General features: G+C 34.7%; 4 protein-coding genes across 5 annotated transcripts; 2 read left to right on the top strand and 2 right to left on the bottom strand.

Moving 5' to 3' along the window:
- The first annotated feature begins 1,744 nt into the window (after positions 1–1,744).
- Positions 1,745–8,578, top strand: LOC129302500 (uncharacterized). The gene is made up of 6 exons (XM_054941439.1): positions 1,745–1,975; positions 2,176–2,847; positions 4,070–5,619; positions 6,766–6,951; positions 7,071–7,242; positions 7,369–8,578. The coding sequence occupies exons 2-6, from the start codon at positions 2,211–2,213 to the stop codon at positions 8,436–8,438; spliced, it is 3,615 nt and encodes a 1,204-aa protein (XP_054797414.1). The 5' UTR covers positions 1,745–1,975; positions 2,176–2,210; the 3' UTR covers positions 8,439–8,578.
- A 1,498-nt stretch (positions 8,579–10,076) lies between these two features.
- On the top strand, positions 10,077–11,800 carry LOC129303978 (peroxidase 5-like). The gene is made up of 4 exons (XM_054943586.1): positions 10,077–10,311; positions 10,443–10,634; positions 10,742–10,907; positions 11,105–11,800. Exons 1-4 carry the CDS (start codon positions 10,099–10,101, stop codon positions 11,515–11,517), a joined length of 984 nt encoding a protein of 327 aa, XP_054799561.1. The 5' UTR covers positions 10,077–10,098; the 3' UTR covers positions 11,518–11,800.
- A 1,723-nt stretch (positions 11,801–13,523) lies between these two features.
- Positions 13,524–15,941, bottom strand: LOC129300805 (nascent polypeptide-associated complex subunit alpha-like protein 2). Of its 2 annotated transcripts, none has more exons than XM_054939413.1 (4): positions 15,766–15,941; positions 15,546–15,654; positions 14,243–14,361; positions 13,524–14,159 (listed from the first exon to the last, which is right to left on the bottom strand). In XM_054939413.1, exons 1-4 carry the CDS (start codon positions 15,862–15,864, stop codon positions 13,806–13,808), a joined length of 681 nt encoding a protein of 226 aa, XP_054795388.1. In that variant the 5' UTR covers positions 15,865–15,941; the 3' UTR covers positions 13,524–13,805. The 2 variants fall into 2 exon arrangements, with proteins under 2 accessions (XP_054795388.1, XP_054795381.1); XM_054939406.1 differs by having other exon boundaries at positions 15,540–15,654; positions 15,766–15,940.
- Positions 15,942–17,337: 1,396 nt separating this feature from the next.
- Positions 17,338–18,766, bottom strand: LOC129304233 (RPM1 interacting protein 13-like). The gene is made up of 3 exons (XM_054943926.1): positions 18,282–18,766; positions 17,802–17,888; positions 17,338–17,705 (listed from the first exon to the last, which is right to left on the bottom strand). Exons 1-3 carry the CDS (start codon positions 18,558–18,560, stop codon positions 17,580–17,582), a joined length of 492 nt encoding a protein of 163 aa, XP_054799901.1. The 5' UTR covers positions 18,561–18,766; the 3' UTR covers positions 17,338–17,579.
- Between the last annotated feature and the right edge of the window lie 5,476 nt (positions 18,767–24,242).

Here is a 24,242-nt window from a genome sequence, read left to right as displayed (position 1 = left end):
TATCATATATATACTTTTAAATTTAAGTATACCTTAAGAGTATTTGTTACAAAGCATAACTGCAAAATGAGTAGAAAAGTATTCCCTTTATTTAAAAATATAAGGCATTTTTTACTGAATCTCACCTCCTAATAAAGTAGTTACCTACTTTTAAATTAATTTTATTTTTTTATATTTATTCCTATTATATAATAAATATAAAGTCATTATTAATGGGGGCACTTTTGAAACAAAAAAGATAATGATTACACCTTAAAAGATTAAAAATGCCTTATATTTTTTAACATTCAATTTTTTAAAAAATATCTTATATTTTTCAATGGAGGAAGTAACTCTATGCATAATGGTGCAATTAATTAGAACAATCACAGTAACATGATGACAATTTATTATGAAAGTACAAAGTTAACTAATTTTATAGTTCTTTGTTAACAAGCAGTGTTACGATCTGCAAAATTTATCTAATCACATCTTGCCTGCTGCCCAGAGACTATGTTATTGTTCCAGAATCGTCTCATTCTTTGAAAACCTCAATTTCAAAAGTAGATAGATAGGAAGAGTTCTTGGTTTCTAGAGCTTTTTGAACACCACCAAGGTGAGCTGTTACTCTTCTTTTTCTCTTTGTAATACTACCAAAAACATTTGTATTCCAAGAATGAGCAGTAGCAGAAAACTTGTGGACTTTATCCACCAAAGTTTCCCCTCCATCTATAATATTTTACATTCTTATTTCTTATATGTTTGAACTCAAACAAATTTCAAAAGGGTTTTGGGATCCTAAATTTATATAATTATTTTCAAATATGATTTAAAGTTTGAACATTTCCTAACATGATAATTTGATTTAGAAATTTGTTTAATCTTAATTACCATTATAAAGTACTGAATGGCGTGTTCTGTTAATACAAAGATAAATAGTACGCTTTTGTCATATCCAAAACGCCATCTCGAATTCAAACCTTTTCGATTGACCATAGGCTATCTTTTTTGGTTGAGAGAATTTTCCACCTCCATTTCTCTTCTCCACACCTAATTTTATAATTCTTAAAGAGGGGTAGTCGACACCTTAAACTTGTAGAAAATTTGTGACTTTCTAATTTTATCCTTCACTTAAATTAATGATCATGATAAAGTATTTGGCAAAAAAAAAAAATGATTGCAATTAAGTATTGCAAAGGAATTAAAAACATGGCTACAATTTGTTACAATTAAGAATGGGTGAGGTTGAAATATTTTTTTGAAAGATCATGAGAAACGAAGGTTGAATTTTTTTTTTTAACTATTACATCTTTACCTTGTATTTAGGATCAGGCAGAGAATGTTAAAACTTTATCATATAATTAGGACAGGAGAAACTAGTGATTATAAATTTATAATAATTGATTTGAGAGTTACAATGGGGGGCTTTAATATTTTAAAATCGAGGTTGTTATTTGTTTTTGCTAGGGGATTTGGAAAGGAAGAAACAAATTCATATTTCATCTAAAATTAACTCTGCTTAAGTCATTGATCAGCTTGTTCATTTCTTGTTGGGGTTAGGTGATCTCTGTATAGTGTATAGTGTCTAGCTTCCTGGCTCCAACTTCCAAGTGTTATAGTTAGTTTTGTGCTTTTTTGTTTCATATTTTCATCACTCGAGTTCCACCAACCATTATTTTTAAGGAAAATTGGAAAGTTAACCCTAAATTTATGGGTCTTGTTTCTCACTTTTGGCATTAGGTTTTCTTTTAACTCATGGGGCTGAGTTCTGAGATCCTACGAATTGGCTTGGCATGAAACTTAATTATATCTACATTTTTAAACAAAATGTGACGTAAATTTCTATGCATTATATGTAAATTTCCGAATATTAATTAAATTTCAAGTCTTCCGTCGCTTCCTTTCCTTGTGTTCGAAGGAGAAACCAGAGACGACTGTCACTTACAACCTCCGTCTCTTATCGTAGTAGCGTATGGTCTTCAGCGTTCGGTTTCCGGTACGATATCAATTTATAATTTCCAGCTTTCTGTGCGATTTTTATGTACAATCGAGACCGTTTGATATAAATTTCGTGTGAATTCTATGACAGTTCCATATTTCAGACCCTTTTCATGATTTTGCTATGGTTATAAAATTACTTTTTCTCATGTATCTTCTTTGGTTGGTTTACATTTATTCTGTCGCGGTTTTGATCAGCTTGGTCAATCGCTCCTCTCCGGTTAATCTTAGCGATGAAGGGTGCTGGGTATTATGATGATCGCGCATATTATTCAACCTCTTCAAATTTGTCAGCTTTTGCCCAACCATTCAGTGTTAACAAAATCATTTCCAAGGACGTATCAGCCCCATATGTAGATTTAGCAGAATCCACAGATGCTACCCCCTCGAATCACTTTCCTGTACACTCTAGCCCTTACGCGTATGATTTTTTTCCGAAACCTGTCAGAGAGTTGGATTCAGCGCCTTGCTCAAAGGCACACGAATACTCTGGCTTGCAAGTGCTAGACCCACCCACCAGCCAGTTGCCTCATTTTAACACTCTTGGTTTGGCTTCTGAGGACACATTTGCTTATGATCAGTCTTCTAATAACATAAAATCAAGTCTTGTTGAAGCCCAACCATACTATCCTTCATATATTTCACCATCAACTCATGTTGTCAATCCAGCAACACCTGATCACTGGTCCTCTCTGGACGATTTTAAAAAGAAGTCAGAAATAGGGTATTCGGGCCAGATGGCGGGCTTTTGGAATCAGTTTTCGGAGTTCAACCAAGGTAACAGTGCACCGGTGGAAGCTGAAGGTAGTTTCTACTCAAAGGAAACAAAGTTAGCTGGTCCGATTATTGAAGAAAACCTTGTGAACCGAGGTACGTTTACCCTTTCTCAATGCCTGATTTTCTTGTTGAAGCTACTGATGGTTTTACTCTTGAAATTGTTTATTGTTGATGCCCAATACATTAAGCTTTGAACGGCGAATATTACCATCATGCAATCTCACTGTTCCAAGTATACAAAGTAATGAAAGTGACAAGCTCGAATAGGTTGCCTCACTTTTAACATGAAACTACACTCTGTTAACACTCTACAGGATAGCATTTACAGCTATGAAGAACCTTAGTCATGAGATACCATTTTCGTTGTTTTGTCATTTTATCCAGATTCCAGAAGTCTTCCCCTGTTTTGTGTCATATACCCACAGCCACAACTGATTGTTAAAATCTTTTTATTTTTTAGAATTTTTAATTATAGATTTTAAAGTTGTGAAAGAAATACAAGGGAAACAAAAATTTAATAACATGATCTTGAAAAGTGAGGATAAGAAATGAAACAACATCAGATGCCAAGTGAGTATCTATATTCATCTTTTATGCATAGTTGTCTAATTGTAATTTGTATCAAAAGTCAAAAAGTATATTCCGAATTGTAATAACAAATCACCATAGATTGTAAAAGTCAGTAGCAAATAGAAAAGTAGCTTAAAATATAAAATTTGACAAATGTATTTTAATGACAGGCATTAAATAGTCAGGTTAACAAATTTAACCCAAGAGTTAAGAGAAGTACTGTACCATAAATCATAAATATGCCCATTGCTGTAAGTTTGTAAGCCTTTAATTTTTGAAATGATCTGAAGTAATATCCTTCTTTATGTTTGTCAAAAGAGGCATAGACAACACTTAATAAAGTATTGCCATGCTAATTGCCAACTCAATTTTTGCACACTTTTGTCAATAATAAAATCATGTAATGATGCTGTGTTGGTTTGAATTGGACATGTTCATACATTTCTTGGCTAATTCAAGATTGTTCTCTATTCAACCACTAAGTTATGTCATTTTTGTGATTAGATGGGAATCATACAATTTTGATAATTATGCTTCTATTTCAAACATCGACTGTGTGATATTTCTTTAAGTCACGGAAACTCATGATTTTATCCCACTGAGGTGATAGATCTTTATTTGGTAAATTAAATGCTATAAAATAAATTTCATTTTGATGTATTGAATTGAATTAATATTATGAATAACAATGCCTGAGCTATCAAATCAACTCATTATGTAGATTTGAATTGTGTTTTTAATGCAGGATATCAAGATGTTGAGGCCCCAAATAATGGTAAAGTTTTACATTGTATCAACACCATGGGTTGGGAAAAGCATGGTTTGGGTGTGCCTGTCAGTGCGGACCAGTTGGATGATAAATCTTGCTGGTGGCAAACTACCAATTCCTTGCCATTTAATATTTCCAGTACATCTATTCAAGTATCCCCTTTGGTTTCTCTTGACACTCATTACAGCGACCAGTTGAAATTAGTCACAGATTCAGGGAGCCACCACTCTTCATTCAATGCATCAACTGACCAACATTTGATACAGCACGACAAACCTTCACTGGTTGATGCAGGATCTTCAGCACCTGTAACAGGAATAGATGTGGGTTTCAATGTTGGCAATATTGCTGCTGTTGGGGACCTTGGAAGTAATCATATTGCTAATATGAAGGAGGCTTATCCCCTGCCAAGTCCTAGAAGCACAGGTTGCTTTGATTCACGTCATCTTTGCATGCATTTAAATAGAGACGAATCTACCTCAACAAACAATGTAATGCTTCCAGACAGTCATGTTTCAACAGGTGTTGTTGATTATATATTCAAAGCAAGGAATGAATTTCAAATTCCTCAAGCAAGTCTGAATAATTTAAGCTTGGGGTTCAGAACTGATGAGGGTGTCAATTTGAAATCTTTTGACAGTGTTGATAAATGTAACCCTGCTGAGGATTCACCATGCTGGAAAGGAGCTCCAGCCACCCATTTTCATTCTTTTGATGGTTCTGAGGCTCTTTATCCAGGACATGTGAAATTTAATAATGAAGAGAATTTTTCTCTTAATTTCCAAGGGCCTCAGAACTTTCGTCTTGATGCAAGCAATATGACAGAAATATCATGTGAAAATTCTAAGAATAATCAAACAGACAAGGAAACTGACTATCTGGAAAAAGGTTTGGCTGGCTCTTCAAGGAAGTTTTCATTGACAAACTTTTCATCTGAAGAAAATAATTTAGGTGGTGCAGCGAGTGCTGGATGTTTTGAGTCCAAGCCGATCTATGATTATGGACTTCAATATCTAGATGACAATTCTGAAATAGCAGAAAATTATGTGCCATCAACCAAGTCAACATATGATTCTGAGTCTAGATTTTCCAACAATGAGCAACAAATTATGGAAGAAAAGATGTCTCAGAAATGCAATACTTTATCTGGGGTATATGCAGATGCTGAAATTAATGGTAATGAGTATTTGAAATATCATGCATCCCATGCAGCAGAGCTTTCACCTTCTTCAAGAGTAGTTGCCCCTACTGCACTTAAAGAATCAGCTGCAAAAGCTTCAACTCCAAAAATAAACATCCAAATTCTGGTTGATACAGTGCACAACTTGTCAGAATTGCTTCTTTTTCATTGTTTGAATGATACGTGTGAATTGAAAGAAAATGATCGCAGTGTCCTTAATAATGTGATTAGCAATCTTAATACTTGTGTTTCAAAGAATGCTGGCCAAATGTTCCCTGTGCGAGAATGTGTTTTTCCTCATCTGAATCCTGCTAAGCATGTGAGGGAATCACACGAGCTTGAGCAGGTATGATTTCAATTCCAATTCAATGATAATTCTCAGCTATCTGATGGGTAGAGAACACTTTTCCCCCCTTATATGAGGAGTTGCTGAAATCACAAATTATATGATTTATTTGCATCACTTACTGGTGAGAATTTGACAATCACATTGAAACTCTTCATTTACACATGTAGAATACTTTGCTCACTGACTTAGCCACCTTTTGCTGAATGTCATAGTATATGTATCATTCTTCAAGTTCTGATAGGTTTCACTGTGAGTCAAGCATTTATGAATACCTACTTGGTTTTAATTTTTAACCTAAATGCATGAAAGGTCATGATAAATTCTGGTGACTTGGTCCACCATCTATACATGTAACTTTCAATAATTACTTTTGCTTCAAGGTGCTTGCCTGTTACATGTGTTCAGAATTATGGCAGGTTATACTGTATCTCAAATAATGCCTATGGCGGGCAAGCCGTCCAATTGAGGAGACAGATTTAAACCCTTGCTTAGCCCTTTTTTGAGCTTGAAACAGAGATTCGGTGCATTTTTTGCCATTTAATTGGGGAAATAATTATTTAGTGAAGAAAGGGAAACTTTTGACATGATGCTAAGCTTGTTGGAATGAGAGTTGGGAAGATTAAATTGCATTATGACTCTGTGATGAGAGTAGGATGCCCCTTGGACAGATTGTGAGTCAATTTGGAGTATTGACTTCAGTTAAATTTTAGGGTTTGGAGTTTAATTTCACTTTTTGAATTGCGGTATCGACTTTTGTTAAAATGCCAGTGGTTATCCTTGAGCTGTTTTGCTGTATGATTGCAAAATTTGGCATGATATGTTATGATACCCAACATACCATCTGATTTTCAAGAACTAGGGTTAATATTGTTGATGCTTTTGTAAGTTCCACGCCAGAAATCTAATCAATATGTGTTTTGATGTATCACTTTTCTTTTCTTTTCTTTTCTTTTTTTTGGTTCTCAAATTTCTTGGATGTAGAGGCCATACTTCCTAATTTTCTAAGGGAAAATGGTATGCATCTTTTTGTCTCTTTTCACTAATCTTTTGGTGGTTGAAGGACATGGTTCTTTGCTTATTTTATATGCTGATTATTTTATTAGCTCTGCATTAAAATGACTGTAAATCTGAGTAAATTGTCAGAGTGCAAGGTTTGAGAGACCCTGCTCAACCAAGGTAGATCCAGATGTCTCTAAGGTTGACCATGAGAATCTGCCTGTTCAAGAGACGAAAGACCATCATTTTGTATCCAGTAAACTAGGGAAGTTTTCTGATTCTTTTCCTACAAAGGGTGAGGCGGACATGATGAAAGAAGATAACATGATTAAGGTGCTTTTAATGGCATTTTCTGTTATTCACCACTTTTTAATGCTTTTACTCTCCACAGAAAGGTAACAAAGACAGTGGAAGGAAAATATTTAATTGCTTTGGCATACTTTGATTTATAGGCTCTGAAAAGGATTCTCATTGAGAATATCCATGATGAGGAAGGAGCAGATTCTCAGACTCTACTGTATAGGAATTTATGGCTTGAGGCAGAAGCTACTATATGTTCCATGAATTACAGAGCTCGCTATAATCAAATGAAGATTGAGATGGAGAAATGTTCCGAGCAAAGAGGTGCACATTATCTTTATTTCAAGACGACCAATTGTTCAATATCCCAGAAAACTAAACTGGAAATTTGGTTCTTTTGTTTTTTCAAAAGCTAATATCCTGCTTTTTATGCCTTGGATAATGTTTTAGATGTGAAGGAGCAATCAAAACTAGATGATCCTAATTTGAGCGCAGCTCAGAGTTCTGCAGCCAAAAGGAACTCTGTTCCATATGCCAATTATTCTGCAGAGAACTTACCTACTTCAAATGCTGCCAACTTAAATGAGTTATCTGGTTTGAAGTTTTCTCCTGATCTGAACAAGCCTTGCACATTGACACCTGACGACAATGGTGGTCAAAACCTGGATAGTTTCATTCAGGATTCTGCTGTTTCTGGCACAAGCAAAGAGATTGGGGAGTGTGAAGCTTCTACAGAGGCCACATTCTATGCTCGTAATTACAGTGATGTAAATTCATGTATGAATGTTGCCAATTTGAAGGAACAACTGAGTTCAGAGGCTTCTCATGACCTTGACATTGACACAGCTGACAAATTGGTATCTGGACAGACAGATAATGAAGACCCAGCTAATATCACCCAGATATCACCTAAGCCTGGAAACGATAAGGCTGAGGATTTTGTATCTTCTGTTGTGGCTAGATTCCATATTCTTAAATCCCGGGATGAAGAGTCATGCACCAATACTGCCAATCTAGAGGAACTACCGAGTTCTGTGGTTTCTCATGCCCTAAACCCAGCAGACAAATCGTCCTATGGACTGACAGATAGCAAAAACCAAGCTACTGATTTCATCCAGGTGAACAAGGATGATAATTATGTGTCTTCTGTTATGGCTAGATTCCATGTTCTTAAATCCCGGGTTGAAGATTCAAGTTCTGTGTTGTCAGAAGGGCAACTGTTAGATGGAGTTGGATCTGCAGGAAACGGAACTGATTACACAGTCATGAGAGATGCATCAGAGACCCACAGTTTGAATTTCTGTATAAGTCCTCCCATAATGCATCTCAGTTCCTATGCTGCTGTTGAACTTTCAACTCCGAAGGAATTTCATCTGAATTTGGAGGATGGTCAAGAAATTCAGCCTCAAGGAACACACAAGTTTGGCGTTCAGCTTCCCACGTATTACTCTGATGGCTTCTCATCAGAGTGGGAACATGTTAAGATGGAGGAATACACAGGGCAGAGTTTCAAACCTTGAAAGGGCTGGAGGAAATGACATGATGCTTATTGGGAAAGACGTTTCTGATTACCTTAATTAGACATATGAGTGAATCTGGTACTTTGTTCTGTTGCTTGGACATAAATAAATGACTTGGCATGGCTATGGATCTTATTTCAGTTTGGGACTAGTGTATCTGTACATGCATGTGCTTATGTTCTTTTCCAAGTGCATTTTCACTAGCGTGTCATTAAGGTTAAATAAGCGAGATGCCAAAAGGAAACTGTTATTTCAAACTAAACCAAAATTTATATTCTGCTCGCATTCGTTATTTCAGAGCGAGCATTATCACCGTTCCCTGATATGATTCGTATAGTTTTCGGTTTTACTCGAGGCTGCGAATCGAAAAAGGGGTGGGGGGAGTAGAGCTTGTTATACCTTGTTTACCCGCTGTTTTTAGATTTACCAGTATTTGGTGTTTTTAAGGATTAAGGCATCTTTCTTTTTCATTTTTTAATTGCTATAAATGGAACTCATTCGAATGTTTTGCAATTACAAAGTTGATTATATATTAATCTTATTTATAGGTCATTCATATTTCACAGGAACCAAAAAAGATCTTAAACTTCATTAGTCAGATAATCATGTCAAAATTTTTTACACGTTTTTAACTTTATTTTTATTAAATATTCATATTTTAAAAATAAAATATTTTAACATTTAATAAACTTTTCGGCATTTGATGGGGAAAAAATAATAAAGATGTACATAATAATTATAAAGTTGTCTTGTAAATATGATTAAAATAAATATTTTATCTATCCTATACACAGGACTAAAGGAGGATAGTAGATTTGACCAAAGATAGGAAACAGAAAATAATTAGGAAGAAGATAGAGTTTTATATACAATCACCTATTTTTGTGTCTTTTTTTTAATCTATGACTGCATGATTGCGATTTTTTTCTTTTTAACCTAAGAACGTTTACAAAAGATCTAATTTATTATAGAACACCGACCAGTCGATATTGTGATATAATTGATAATTTTGAGGTAGCTTCACCAACGTAACTATTGCATGGTAGAGCCGTTGTAAAGCGTGTCATTTGAAAATGCATGACAAAAAAACATGCATAGTTGATTTAGTTTGAAGTTCCTAATCAGATTATCAATCTGTCACGGTCAATGCCAATAATTGACACACCTAATCCCACTGGGAAATGCCAATTCATGAGAAAGCAATTAATGAACGCCAAAGTATTCTTAAACGTGACTTTGTATCCCCAAGCCCCAAGGCATGCCTTATTCCCAGGAACCTTAACAAACCTAGGCCCATCAGGCAACCCATCTAATACAAATACTCTGCTATATTATTTTCGGAATGGATTCTTTCTTTAACAACTCATTTGGATTTTCGTGCACTCAAGTCTACTAAAACCAATAAGTGCAGATATTTCTAATCCCGTCTCTGCTCTAAAGCTTGAAAAAGAGGCTTCGATTCTACAATAATATTATTATCTAACTTGATCTAGTTTGTCCTTTGCTTTCGCATGGCTTCTCCAGTCAACTAACAGTGACGTTCCAGCTTATTGCCTCATCACATGGCACTAAGAACACTACACCGTCCTTAATTATAAATATATAAATAGGATATAGTAGTGCAATAAGATTAGAAGAGTGTGACATTGAAGCTCGGAAAATGAGTCCAGAGAAGCTAAATTTTGCAACTTTAGTGTTGTCAATATATTTGGTGTCTCAAAACGTGAACTCTGAGCTTCAGGTTGGGTTTTACAGTGATTCGTGTAACTTTGCGGAGTTCATTGTAAAGGATGAGGTCAGAAAAGGTTTTATTCAAAACCCTGGAATTGCTGCTGGGCTTGTGAGAATGCACTTCCATGATTGCTTTGTTAGAGTAAGTCATCATGTGAAGCCATTATAGCTTTTTCTGCACTAAGAAACTAGTTTGTCCAATTTTCAACTAGTATAATCAAAATTCCCCAACACAACACATCGAAGTCTAGATAACTTTGTTGTTACCTGTAGGGGTGTGATGCATCGGTGCTTTTAGATTCCACAGCTTCAAACACAGCAGAAAAGGACTCACCAGCAAATAAACCAAGTCTGAGAGGATATGAAGTGATTGACAAAGCTAAAGCTAGACTTGAAGCAGTTTGCAAAGGAACTGTTTCATGTGCTGATATAGTTGCGTTTGCAGCAAGAGATAGCATTGAGTTAGTAAGTGTCACTAGTTTCTATATTGATTCACCTCTTGATTAGTATCAACCTTATCAACAAAAGAATCTTATATATATATATATATATATTGTAACGTTGATGTGCAGAGTGGAGGACTTGGGTATGACGTTCCTGCAGGAAGAAGAGATGGGAGAATATCGCTAGCTTCAGACACAAGGACAAACCTTCCACCTCCAACTTCCAGCCTTGATCAACTCACTCGACTCTTTGCTAGCAAGGGCCTCACACAAGAAGAAATGGTTACCCTCTCCGGTAAAGTCCTCAAAATTATATCTAACTTCAAAATAAACCATGATTATCTTTATCTAAGTATAAAACTATCGGTTATGAATTTCTCAGGAAAAAAAAAAAAAGCGTGTTCAGTCTTGAGGACCTGGCTCCGCTTAGGATCTAACTGAAAAATTTTGCTTGAAAAAACCAACCATTTGATTGTTTCTGATTTTATGCAGGGGCACACACCGTTGGACGTTCATTTTGCTCTTCATTCAGCAACAGATTATACAATTTCAGTAGCACATCAAGTGAGGATCCAAGTTTGGATGCACCATATGCATCCCAATTGAAGCGTAAATGCCCTAGGGGAACCACCAACACTAACATAGTGGTTCCCATGGACCCTTCTAGTCCTGCAAGAGCAGACTCAGGTTACTATTTGAATGTTCTGGCACATAGAGGTCTGTTTTCATCAGATCAAGCTCTCTTGTCCAGCACAGAAACAGCTGAGCAGGTGAATCAGAATGCGAGGAAACCGTTTCTGTGGATGAACAAATTTGCAGATGCTATGGTCAAGATGGGTCAGATTGGTGTGTTAACTGGGAATGCTGGAGAGATCAGAGCAAATTGCAGGAAGGTCAACAACTAGCTACACACCCATGAAGTGAATTAATTAGTCCATGATTTTCCTTTTCCTTATCTTAAAAGAGGCAAGAGAATTTTTGCTAAAAATGTCTGTGTTTATTTTAAATGTATGGTTGAACATTTCTCGTTTGATTTCTGCATTTGTCACGTTTGTTTGTGGGAGGGTAGCTGTAATGTGTTAGAACAGCTTTGTGGATTAGAGAAGCAAAAAGTGATGGTTTGCTTGTATAAAATGGTAATTTGAAAATGCAACATGTGAACAAGTGAAAAACTTGTCCCTTTGATTTTTTGTTCTTTCTTTTACCTTTTCACCCTAAAGACAACAGATTAGATGATCAGAACTTAAATAATCCAAGAGGCACCTGTGAGTATAAGCAAGGACCACTCAGAAAAACCTCCTCTCAGCTGAAAATACTGTTATTGGTCGACTTAGCTGAAATGGAGCATCACTCTGAAGAATGTGCGGAAAAGTTTAGGTCTTTATCACATGTAGATGTTGCCAGCACTGAAACCATCTTTGCAAGGATTGTGGCATATGAAAGTGGAAAGGAAACCAGGGACAAGTTAAGGGACGAATCATTAATATATTAACAAATTATAACAAAGAAGAATGAATTTGCACCATAAAATTATTATGAATTTGAAAAAGGAAAATGAGAAAAGCAAACAAATGCAAGTAGTAAATTCATAAATTCAAAGAAAAGTTTGAACCCTTCAGGTTGAAGGAAGTGGAACCAGCCCAGGGGCCAAGAGCGTGCAGAGAGGCGCATGGTAAAGAAATGCAATTGGTCAGCCTTCCCCGAAAAATTGGATATGCTAGTTGATGCTTTGGCATGTCTCATCCGCGGTGACTTGCGTTTGGTTAAAAACAAAAAATAAAATAAAAAGCAAGCAACTTTGCTTTGATACCTCGTCTCTCGCTAATTTTGTTTTTGTTTTTGTTTGTTGTTCATTGTGGAAATCACTTGTCGGCTATCCATGGAACGTAGGCCTTTGTTCCCTGTCTTGGAAGTGCAGCATTGTATGTTATCCGCTGCAAGAAACACAAAGTTGATGCTGTGTTTCTCAAGCTTCATGAATTACTCGCCAATGTTCATAATTGCCATCATCAAACGATAATGCATCGCTTTGGCCCAAAAAAAAAAAAAAAAAAAAAATCCGATAGTGCGTCGCTATCAACAGCCTAATGCATTTCTCACGCCACTTATATTCTCGAGCACCTGGCGTTAAATTTACTTTCAAATATAACATATTCTGTCATTTTTTATTTATAAGCAACTTTTAATCAATTCACACCAACAAAGAAAATTAATTAAAAGTAATTGAATATAATAAATTTTAATTCAAACTCACTTATTTCCCTCAACCCATTTCTATGTATAATTGCTCAACAATATCCATACGAGGAGCAACATTAAAAAAATAATTATATTTTCAGAGATTTTGCAAAATGAAAAGTAATATATAATTTATTAACATTTGCTTTCTCCCGCCTTAAACCGCTCCATTTCTTGATTGCACAACATTTCATAATTTAACCAGTGTTGTTGTCGAAGTTCTAAATATACTATAGTGGGTGTGCTAATATTAATATTAACATATAATATACTTTGTTATAAAATATACAAATACTTTAACCACTGGGTATAGGTTGGGCGCTAACATCTGCTGGTCAAAATAAGTCTTTGTTAACGTCAGCATCGGCTTCTACACCCTGTAATAACTATAAAAGTGTAGATCATTCATATGTTGGTAGAAAGTGAATGGCACATCCCACTTTAAGCTTTCATGGAATTGAAGAAATATAACAAGCATAAAATTCGATAGCTTGTTTGGAAATGTAGACTGTCGTCTGATTATTTCAGTGAATCCTTGATGAATTAATGAAAAGATGCTTAGAATTAATGAAAGACAGCTGTGCTGAATTCATCAGAGCAAAAATAACGTTTACCAACACGGCAGAGCGATTGGCCAGGCGACAGTGAAGGAGGGCTGACAAGGATGAAAGCATTATAAATCAACAAGGCCAAAACTTAATATCATGAATCATCATCGTATCTGGTGGAGAGTAGATAGGCAAATAGCTCACGGAAGGTTTGATTATGTGTAGAACCGACTAACAAATAATGCACTGGTCATGACGTACCACGACTATGAGAGAGCTACAAAAACACGAGGCACTGCAACCATATTTAATGGTTTGATATGGCTGACCACATTAACTAGAGGGAGGCGTTAGATCTAAAATCATCAAAAATATACGACTCCAATAAGATGAAGCATAAAAGCTATTTAAGTGGTGAGCTCCATGATGGCACCGACAATGTCCCCGTTGTGAGTCTTGAGAGCCTTCACAGCCTTGCTTCTCGACACTCCCGCCTGTGTCATGACTAAATCAATGTCTCGTGGCTCTACCCCAGTTTCGTCAACCTCCTCTTCTTCCTCATCAGCCTGAGTTCCAGCAGCTGCGGCTGCGGCAGCATCTGGTTTTGCCACCACAGATCCCATATCTGGCATCCTGAACTGCTGAGCAGCTTGTGTCTGCAACTGAGAGCTCAAATCCTCTATCTTTGCCTCCCCAAATATGACATATGTCTCAGAATTTGGACTCTTGAAGACATCAGGTTTTGAGATGAAGAATAGAATCTGGAGCAGAAAAGAAATTAGATAGGACGACATCCACATTCCATATACCTCATGCAAGGAAAAAAAAATGGATAATGACTCACATTTTTCGTTCTCTTAATTGTGACTCTACTAACGCCAGTAACTGGTTTCAGTCCCAGCTTCAACATTGCTTTACGACTCTTCTTCTCACTTCTGCTCTGCTTTGAACCCTCAGTAGCACCTGCATTTTGGTGCGAGTAAAGCAGATTTAAGAACAATTTAATGAATAGGTAACACAGAGAAGGTTAAATTCAAGAATGGAGGCCCATCCAAACAAAAGGTAGCATAGAATGTATACGACCATTCCAAATTGCAAGATAACATTCAATGGAAGCAACAAAAGCTTTAGCATAGAATGGAGGTAATAAAATATAACTATTATCTATAGGAAATATTCCAATACACTATACAGATTATTGTTTACCATCTCCAGTACATAGCACAAACTAATTCCACTGTGTTAATTTCCAGCTTCATCAGAAACATTCCAAATTCCATAATATGGAGTTGGAAGTTAAACTCAGAAAAATCTCGACTGAATTAGCAGCCTAAGAGTACAAGGCACTGCAATAACCAATTTCTTCCAAAGAATTGAACCGTTGCATATTTTATTAATCTTATATGGAATGCTTGACAAGAAAAACAAACTAGCTTACATCCACTTAGCATGCTTAAGCATACAAAAGTTGATCCAACAAACTACAAAATAGCATCAGACCCCCAAAAGTCTTTTTGTGTATACTGCTACAAGCAGAGAACCAATGAATCAGTAACCTGTTATCCCTATCTTCACCATTGTTCAGAGATTAGCCTTGGACCCAAAGGAATCATTCAAAAGCAATGCAGTAAAACACGCATATCTACTACTAGTTTTAGTTGAGGAAGCGTAATCTTGTAAAAGAAAGCACATGCATCCACATGAGACATCAAATACAAGAGTTAGCAAGGGAAATCCACACGGCAGCCAAAAGATGAAGGCATAGGTTCAATTTAAAATTAAATGAGGCATATTTCCATTTCCCAAGTATTTGATATCCTATGCATTAGATATCCAGTTTTAGACACATTAAAAGGTATAAGATCCCCATTGTTCATGTTTGTATTAACACATCAAGTAAGATAATCATAAATTTTCTACGTAACTTATAAACTTATATTTAAAATATCTTCCATAGGTCTCCTAGTGAATGAGTCTAGAACCACCAGCAAAGTCAGAATTACCAAAATTCTTAAGAATTTACGACAAATCAAACCCCGGTATGCCTTGCAACCGTAGTTCCATACAGAAAATATTAGGTAAACAAGCTATGAAATAGAGATAGAAAAATCATTTCTTAATAGTAATGAAAGGAGAAAAACCTTGACCTCCATCTTCCTTCTCATCATCATCGTCCTCGTCCTCGTCGTCCTCGTCAGCATCGTCTTCATCTTTGTCATCATCCTTTACATCCTCGACAACGGGAGCATCATCATCCTGGGAAATTAGATCACAGGATGAAAAGAAAAAGGAAACACAGTGAGCGAAGATAAAAGAGGGATGAATAGAAATAAGGAATAAAAAACAAATCACGGGGTCAGATAAGACCTGATGCTGAGGTTTAGCCTTCTGAGTATCATCGGAAGCAGGAAGTGGTTGCTGGGTTTCGGCATCGGCGGCGAGCTCAACAACGGGACCTGGAGACATGGCTTCTCACACTCTAGGATTGGGGTTTCACACAGTGGAGCTGCGAAATGACGACGATAAGGTTTAGCACGCTCGCCTCTCCCCAACCCCTGGGTTTTATCCGATTCTCGTGAAGGGTTTCCGAATTTTGGGCCATAAATTTTGGCCCAGATAGCTCTTTCCCAGCCCACAACTTTTCTGTTACTTTTGGGTGGAATTAACAGGTAAGACTTGAGATATTTAATCTTATATGTTTTCTTAATTACTTACACTTTTTCCTATTCCAGTTGTTCCAGCTACCATAAAGCATTAAATATAAGCACCTTTTTTAATAGAAATTTAAACTTTAATTTGCTGCATTGTAAAAGACTGGTTACTTGATTTGCTTCTACTAAACCTAACTCCCATCACTTACTTAGCTTTATATGTTTAATGTACTTTTATTCAATCAAATTAAAATAAATAAATTTTAATATGTTAATAAAATTAATAATAATAAATTATTATATAATAAATAATTTATGAAAAATTAAATATCTTAATTTAATTAAAAACAAACACCTTAAATATATAAGATTAAATATATAAGTTTTCTCCCAATTAAAAAAGGGGTGATAATACAATTTGAGGTCACTAAGCAACATTTCTATTCTATTTATACAAGCCTCACCATCAATTGCTAAAGTTCCTATTTTTTCCCCCATTAGTTTAGTCAATAGAATCTGCTGAACAACTAAATGCATTAAAAGAAGATTCAAAGAAATCAATGCGTATAGGATTTTGCCAAATGAGTTGAGCAAATATTTATCTTACAAAGTTGGTTACATACTGATGTATGCATTCTATCAGGTAATACTTCTTCTGGATGTTTTTGCGGCCTTAAAAAAAATTGTCATCTGATATATTTGACTGTATGTTCTCTTGGATAAAACTCAACGTTTGAAACTTTGAACAATAATTATTCAACGATTAGACAATACTAGGATACTCGTGAAAGAACTTTTTTTTTTTTTTTTGTGGGACTCAAAAGCCTCTAGTATGAGAGTTACAAACACAAAGAAGATTCTTTGAAGTTTAGATTTCTATGAAGTTAGCCTTAGCCTTCCAAACTCCACATCCCTTTTTTTAAAAAAAAGGGGGGGAGGAAGATGAAAAATAACGTAAATCAAAATCAAATTTCAAAGGATTCTCTTCCTCACAAACACAATTAGTTTTAATGATTTGGAATCTAATGTTCAACTCCAGGAGTTGTTGTCTGCTTCATGCCAAGTTGTTTTCTTGGAAATCCAAGGTGCTTAATAATTGAGTAAACGAGTAATTACGAGAAGGAGCAACTCCATCCATCTTCTTCTAGCACCTCGAAGCTGGCCATCAGGCAAGAAATTACATATAAATACTAAGGGATTTTAACATTTTTACAGTATCCAACTTAAACCTAGCCTAATCAATTCTTTGGAAGAGCAATTAATAATTAAAATATTGAAGGCACTGTCATGGGGGAAATATATATATATATATTGAAGGCATAGCTCTGATTGATTAATGTACTTCGAGAGTTAGCCCTCTTAGCATGCTTCTTTAATCAGAATGCTGCTCCATGTTAAATAACTGATCTACATTACACAAACTGTCAAATTCCAACTATGAATTTGACTGCATTACAGCAAAGTTCAGTTTTTTCCCCTTTCCCACAAACCTTTTAAAAACACAGGGATCCTATCAAGCAAGAGTATTTCTCATCTGTGAGAAAACATCTGTTTCTGCATCATCCTCTTGTCTTTCCAGTAATCGACATTATGGGCATGGCAATGAGAATTCCAGTACTTACACGGTGCAGCTGAATCGCAAACATAGCAATAACACTGCATTTGATCAACCATTCAAAACACCAAGCTATTATCAGTCATCCAAGACAATGACTTTTTTAATTGAGAAAAGACAGCAGCTACTTGTTGTACCATTTCACAGTAGCTCTCGTGAGGTTTTGTATTGAACGGAAATCTGAGACACAGATGTCTTGAATGCGGATAATCTCTGCACGCTACCTGTTTGTCAAAAAATCTAAATCAGAGCAACCAACAATACGTTCTTATACCTGATCTGGACTACAAACCCGTTGGAGTCCAAAATACAGAAAGCTAATTTAGCCTTTTGAATGGAAGTAAGAAAACCTTATTTGGTGATATTGATATCATATTCAGCCTCCAACTTTTGTATCCAATTAACAAGTGTAAAAATATATCAACGAGTTTATTGGTTTTCCTCTCAAACATTTTCTCACAAGCGACGAACTAGAAAGGAACTAGAAAGGGGGAAAAATATAGCACCTAACAGGTTAATGCTCTTTGGTCAAACACCGAAAGAAGATACATTGATATGATCAAAATAATGAATTCGATAACTGAAATCATAGGAAAAAGGATAGGTTGATGTTGTACCTGGCCCTTTTCGGCAATAATAGAGAGATCACTGACATCTTCTTCAGCAGGGTTCTTCTCCTCCAAGGATAGCTTCGATAGGTTAACCGACTCAAATGGATCAAACTCTAAGACGAAGCAGTCCTCAGATTCCTCGAATCGTTTCACGTCATCTATTCTAAGGCAGACCATGGCCCTAATTGGACTATCGTCTTCTTCTGAAGAAAGGGTGATTGTCTCGATCGGTTTCTTCAAATTGCTCGAGGATATCAGGAATGGCTTCCGATCAATTTCTCCCATTTTTGATTTCGTTTTCTTCCGTGCTTGGCTCCCGAAAAAGAAAGCGGACCGCTTTGTTCAGATTCCTTCAGAATTCGGGAGTTGCGTGGCGAAACCAGGGATTTAAAAGCAGCAATATCCAAAAATCAAATTTTGGAACATGGAACGACCGTTAGGATCCCAACCCCTAATTCAGTTCGGCGTCGTTTCGTTCTCAAACGCCGAATGAAAGTCACATGGTTGCTGGATTACCACCCCCCCCCCCCCAAAAAAAAAGGAAATTAGGCCATTCTATTTTCCAAGTATTTTCTCTTATCAAAAACTCTATAATCATCAAACCCTGAAGAATCTCACTCATCTCCTATAGGCGTTCATTAACAAGGATGACCCCACCAATTAAATAAAGCTTTAAGGCCTGGTAAAAATCCCTAAGTCATGTCAACTTTTTAAAGAAAAATTAAAATGTAAAAGAGAATATATCCTGAATCATTTTAATCCCATGAAAGCAAGCAATAGCAATTAAGACCAATTTATAAACCATGACAAGTTAATGGTAGAGAAGAATTCAAGTAAGATTGAGAGTTTAGAGTATTTATAATTTTGGATTTTTGATAAAGTGACAAGAAAAATGAGGAAAGTTCAATCGAGCATTTAAAATAGCTCTTTAAGGAATGAATCCACCTACACCAACCTAATTTCCCTAACTTAATTCAATTTGGTCCTTGCACTTCAATTGGCACATGAAGATGCCTAAATGACCTTTAAGACTAGGCACAAGTGATTAAACCAATTCACAAACACCTTGACCTAGAAGACTTATGCTAATCTATGACTTAACTCTTGAAATTAGCCCTACTCTGACTTTGATCATGTTTAATACCTTAAACCAATTAAGATTATGATATTAATCAAAATTTAAAACCTAAATAATAGCTAATGCACATCCAAATAGCAAGAGATTGAAATGAAAATATGTATTTATTTATCAAAACCTTGAGGCATAAATATAAACACTTAGAGTGTACAACTAGTTTAAGAATCAAGTACATATTTTATTTTTCTTTAAACAAGAAATTTGGCCAAGATGAAATAACTAAGATCTAGATAGAATTATTAATAACACAAATGAAAGAATCAAAGAAAAAGATGAGAAGAATCATAAGAAAAATAAAATGAAAAGCAAAGTTAGAAAAACTCAAGAATAGGCTTCATCTCCTTGAAAAACTTTGAGAAGATCTAGTTACTTATGGTGGTTCTCTTTATAATCCATGTAGAGACTCCTCCTTGAATGGCTTCCATAGCTTCAAACCTTGATTGAGAAGAGGAGAGTAATGGTTGGAAGTGAAGAGAATGAAGAAAATAGAGAGAGGGATGACAATGTTCAAAACTGGAAAATTATGAAGTGTATGGAATGTGTGATGGAATAAATGTGATTTGAGTGATTAAGCCTTGTGATTTATGTCCAGCCTTCCTAACCAGCATGTGAGGGTGTAAAATAAGTAAAATATAGTGGGTTCTAGGTAATCAAAGCTAAGGAGAAATCTAAAATTAACTAACCAACTTGGTTAAGGATTTAAATTATGAATGTGACCACTAATCAAGCTACTTTAATTTAAGTTCACTTGTAGCTCTTCTTGGAGGCTTTCGTACTTGATCAAAACTCACTAACACTTCTAAAATGATGATGAAAAGGTGATTAAGGGTTTCTTGGTAGAAATTCTCAATACCGAGTCATATTAGAAGCTCTTTAAATTAACTCTTACACATGTGTCACTCTAGGGTTTTCTTACTTTGTAGTTTGTCTTATAATCCAATCTTTTAGTCATTTAATCTTTATCAAAATCCTTGTTTGCTTCTACAATTATACATACAAGAATGACTAAAACTGTGTGCAAAATTTCAAAACAAAACTCAAAGCTAATTATAAGAAACAATATAATTTCTAAGGTCCTGGGTTATAAAACATGAAAACCTAGTATTAATGCATTTATCTTGAAAAATCCTATGACTTATATATTTTAATATCTCTTTGTAACTTAGAATGAATTTGAATCTCAAAATTTTTCTATTGATCTTAGAAAGACAAATGACACAAACTAAATTAATAACCCAAAATTGTTAAAATGACCAAAATACCCCTATACTATGAATGAACCCTAATTGATTCTAAAGGCATAGAAATGCCTAAATATACAAGGATTGAGTTCTCTAGTATGTAATAATGGAAAAATACATTCTAAAATGTACGCAAATAATGCAACATGTCACTCGACACCTTACGAGAAGTTCATAAAAAATGCCCTCAAGCTGCTTAGAGTCATCAAGGGTGCTTCCTATAAAATACTGACTTTTAATTAAGTAAAAAATTAGGAACTTGATGATTTGATATTATGATTTAAAATTTACTTTAAAGTGAAATTTAGGAATAAAAACACATTTGAGGTTATTTGAGAATAATGATATGTCTAAGCAATTAATTATGAGTTTTATTAGGCCAAAAACATAGTAGAAGAGATAGATAGGGTTCAAAAAAAGTAATTAGGCCAGATTAGGCCCAAAAGGGGTAAAATTGGGCTTTTGGAGGTTGACCTCACACAAACAAGCTTAGCATAAGGTTCGACCATGTACAAATAGGGAGTAAAATGTCAGCATTTTATTTAAATGCTCATCTACTCGCGGACTAGCTTGTACTAACCATAGCTATACATGGACAGGATAATTTAAATGCATTCCTATTTCTATTTTCAGACAGAAACACATGAAAAAGGAGAAGAATCAGAAGAGAGCTCTAGCAAGTGTTTCTATGGTATTATAATAATGATTTGATGCTTGAGGACAATTTTTGATTTTTCAGGGTATTTTTGGACAAATTTTGAAGTTATGTAATGGTGAAATATTGATATTGAGATTGATTTGAAGTTTAACTAGAGCTTATATGCATAAGAGGATGTTAGAATTTTTAGAAGGGTTAAGAAGGATACTAACCCTAATTTAACACTAAGTACGAATTAGGCCTAGACTTCCTAACTCCAAATTTAGAATTATTTATTTGTTACAATATGAAATTAATATGTAATATGATGTAATGATTGTGTAGACCAATTGATTAAAATAGTGGAGGAAGTGGTATTGAGAAGAGGAATTTGTTATCCACAACACAATGTAACCATTATTAATATGTAATGGGGGTATGTGTGTATGATTAATTGTGTGTTGTTTGTTGTTTAGAAAATCTTAATGGTTTGGAAGTATGCATGTGTGTGTTCGAAATTATTGTCAAGTGGGTTAACATTATATATGTGTAATATGTTGAGATATTATTATTTAAAAGCATGAAAATTGTTTAGTTATATTTTTGTTTGGTTGTTTAAAATATACATGACTTGTCAAGATATTTGAAGTATTGCTATTGTTAGGAAATTTTTGACTGGATAATTTATTACCATATGGAAAGCTCTTATTGCACCTAACAAGTAGCATATAACTTGTTCCAGCTCACCTTTAACCTGGTGATTTGACTTTCAAGCATGGCTTAAGAGAAGATATAAGATGTAGTCATATATTTAAATATTTATTCGAATAAATGTTTTGTGTATTCCCGCTTTGCAATAGCATGATCAATTGTATCTGCATGCATCATTACATATTAACTATGATTACTAGTACTTTTAATTTTCATTCTCTGTGATTAAGAATTTTTACAAGAATGAGTTCGATCAAGAAAATACTAAAGGCGTAGTTTGGTGTATAAGACACCACTTTATGTATTGCCTTTTTATTTAGTTTATGCAATGCATATGATGCCAACTCATGACATATATTATTTTGTAGAGCACGTGGACTCTAATTTTTTTATTACCTACATCTATAATGTCAAAATGAATATGTCTGTCCTTCTTAGCCCTTAACTTGATTTGAATATTATGTCATGATAATTCTATCTATCCCTCATGGCCTTAGATTTGAGTTGTATGGTTGACCATGAGGATTTTGTCTGGCGCTCATGATCCTAACTACTTTTTGAGATATTCGTGATATAGTCAAATTTGTTTGGAATTATTGGGTATTTTGGTAAAGTTGTAAAGATTGACCACGTTGTGAACAAGTGTACATCTTAGAACTATTCCTGGTAAAGGTCAAGTGTTAAATGTGAATATTGTTCGTATCCATCTAGGGTATTATTAAATAACTTATTGTTTGAAAAGTGTTATGAGTTAACAATAAGATTTATCTTGTTCCAATTAGGATGTACAATTGGGTCACATTGTCATGTCAAAAATTTGTGCTTAGAAATTGTTTGGGATTTTGCCACCCTGGGAGTCATGCTTCTCTGCTCAATTCTGATTTCAAAACTATTACTTGATTTTTAACGTTGGCTACTTCTATGGGATCCTTTAATGCAAATGGTTTCACTTTCACATTTTCTTCTAATAGGTACAACTTATAATAATTGTTATTCTAATGATCATGGTAGAGTTCATTTATGATGTTAAATTTTGTCTGTCATGGGAGGTTGTTTGCAAAATAATTTATTTATCTAATAAACTCTTTCCTACTATGTAGGATTTTTAATTAATTAGGCTTTGTCTTTTCTATTATAATAACTCTTTAATTACCATAGCAGTATTTTGAAAATATAAGTTTTTTTTGTTACCATTATAGGCTTTCTCAATCATGGTAAGTTTTTAATAAATTTAGTTTGAGTTAATGAATTATAAACTTGCGAAAAATTGATATGAAATTTTAGAGTGTTACACTTCCTTTAATGATATGCTCTGCATTAAATTGGGTTCATCACATTTTTCCTAGTTTTTTCTTGCTAAAATACTGCAATTAGTGACATTTGTTTTTGGAAATAGATTTTTTTCCTTGTAGGTCTGATTTATGATGAATTTTCCATGTTCTTCCAAGTAAATCTTGGTCAAGTGACTAGATTTTACTTCTAAGATGGATGAGAGGTCGGTAGCATTGTTGTTTCTTAACTTGGGTCCTTCAATTACAATTAATCCAGAAAGGAAAATGATGAGCATTGTTGTTGTTTTTCTCAATGTTGTTTCTTAATTTGCTAGGTATTTGTTGTTTCTTGAATTTGAGCTTGGAAGAGCAAACGAACAGGGGTCACTTGTTCAATTGTTGAAGAATATCAAAGCAGGCCTCGTCGAAATCCTTTCGAACATTCTGTTAGAGAACATCATGCCGGACGTTGCCACTGGAGTCAAGTCACATAAAGAATCAGGTGGCAAGCATGAGGGACAAGTGTAGAATTTGGCAGCCACAAGGTGAGGAAACGTCAAAACTATTTTCTAAAAGGAAAATAATGTAAATTGGATGTCGAATGGGGTTGTGACATTAGTCCAGGAAGTCAATTAATAGCCAATATTTTGCTTCTGTCATCTTAAGGTGATATTGTATCACTTTAAAAAATGTTAAATGTTAGGGGTAATATTATATATTTAAATATTTAAGGATATCAATTGCATTAAAAAAAATTTGGGACAGATTTGCACATTAATATAATTATTTTTATAACCGTTCAAAATAGCTTTCAAGATTTTTATATCATATTCTGGTTATTTTAAAAATCTTAAAAAATGTATTTTTGAAAGTGATTTCTTTTCAATAAAAAAATCATGGAAAAAAACTTAAGCGAGTATGGCTAAGTCAATTTTCCATTATCTATTAAAAAATGAATATATATATATA

The sequence above is a fragment of the Prosopis cineraria genome, unplaced genomic scaffold, assembly GCF_029017545.1.
Source record: "Prosopis cineraria cultivar Desert tree isolate PC_DT_omini unplaced genomic scaffold, ASM2901754v1 PC2, whole genome shotgun sequence".
Lineage (NCBI taxonomy): Eukaryota > Viridiplantae > Streptophyta > Magnoliopsida > Fabales > Fabaceae > Prosopis > Prosopis cineraria.
The sequence above is the reverse complement of the archived record's forward strand: the minus strand, read 5'-3'. Positions and strand labels throughout refer to the sequence as shown.

What these genes read in the sequence shown, in the direction of transcription:
- LOC129300805 (XM_054939406.1), bottom strand. Translation starts at nt 15,864, where the DNA reads ATGTCTCCAGGTCCCGTTGTTGAGCTCGCCGCCGATGCCGAAACCCAG. An exon ending in GAAGGAAGATGGAGGTCAAG is followed by an intron (nt 14,362 to 15,539) that starts GTTTTTCTCCTT and finishes ACCAAAATGCAG; the next exon opens with GTGCTACTGAGGGTTCAAAG. An exon ending in CAATTAAGAGAACGAAAAAT is followed by an intron (nt 14,160 to 14,242) that starts GTGAGTCATTAT and finishes TTTCTGCTCCAG; the next exon opens with ATTCTATTCTTCATCTCAAA.
- LOC129304233 (XM_054943926.1), bottom strand. Translation starts at nt 18,560, where the DNA reads ATGGGAGAAATTGATCGGAAGCCATTCCTGATATCCTCGAGCAATTTG. An exon ending in TTATTGCCGAAAAGGGCCAG is followed by an intron (nt 17,889 to 18,281) that starts GTACAACATCAA and finishes TTTGACAAACAG; the next exon opens with GTAGCGTGCAGAGATTATCC. An exon ending in ACGAGAGCTACTGTGAAATG is followed by an intron (nt 17,706 to 17,801) that starts GTACAACAAGTA and finishes GATCAAATGCAG; the next exon opens with TGTTATTGCTATGTTTGCGA.
- LOC129303978 (XM_054943586.1), top strand. Translation starts at nt 10,099, where the DNA reads ATGAGTCCAGAGAAGCTAAATTTTGCAACTTTAGTGTTGTCAATATAT. An exon ending in CAAGAGATAGCATTGAGTTA is followed by an intron (nt 10,635 to 10,741) that starts GTAAGTGTCACT and finishes GTTGATGTGCAG; the next exon opens with AGTGGAGGACTTGGGTATGA. An exon ending in AGAAATGGTTACCCTCTCCG is followed by an intron (nt 10,908 to 11,104) that starts GTAAAGTCCTCA and finishes GATTTTATGCAG; the next exon opens with GGGCACACACCGTTGGACGT.
- LOC129302500 (XM_054941439.1), top strand. Translation starts at nt 2,211, where the DNA reads ATGAAGGGTGCTGGGTATTATGATGATCGCGCATATTATTCAACCTCT. An exon ending in AATCACACGAGCTTGAGCAG is followed by an intron (nt 5,620 to 6,765) that starts GTATGATTTCAA and finishes GTAAATTGTCAG; the next exon opens with AGTGCAAGGTTTGAGAGACC. An exon ending in AAGAAGATAACATGATTAAG is followed by an intron (nt 6,952 to 7,070) that starts GTGCTTTTAATG and finishes TTTGATTTATAG; the next exon opens with GCTCTGAAAAGGATTCTCAT.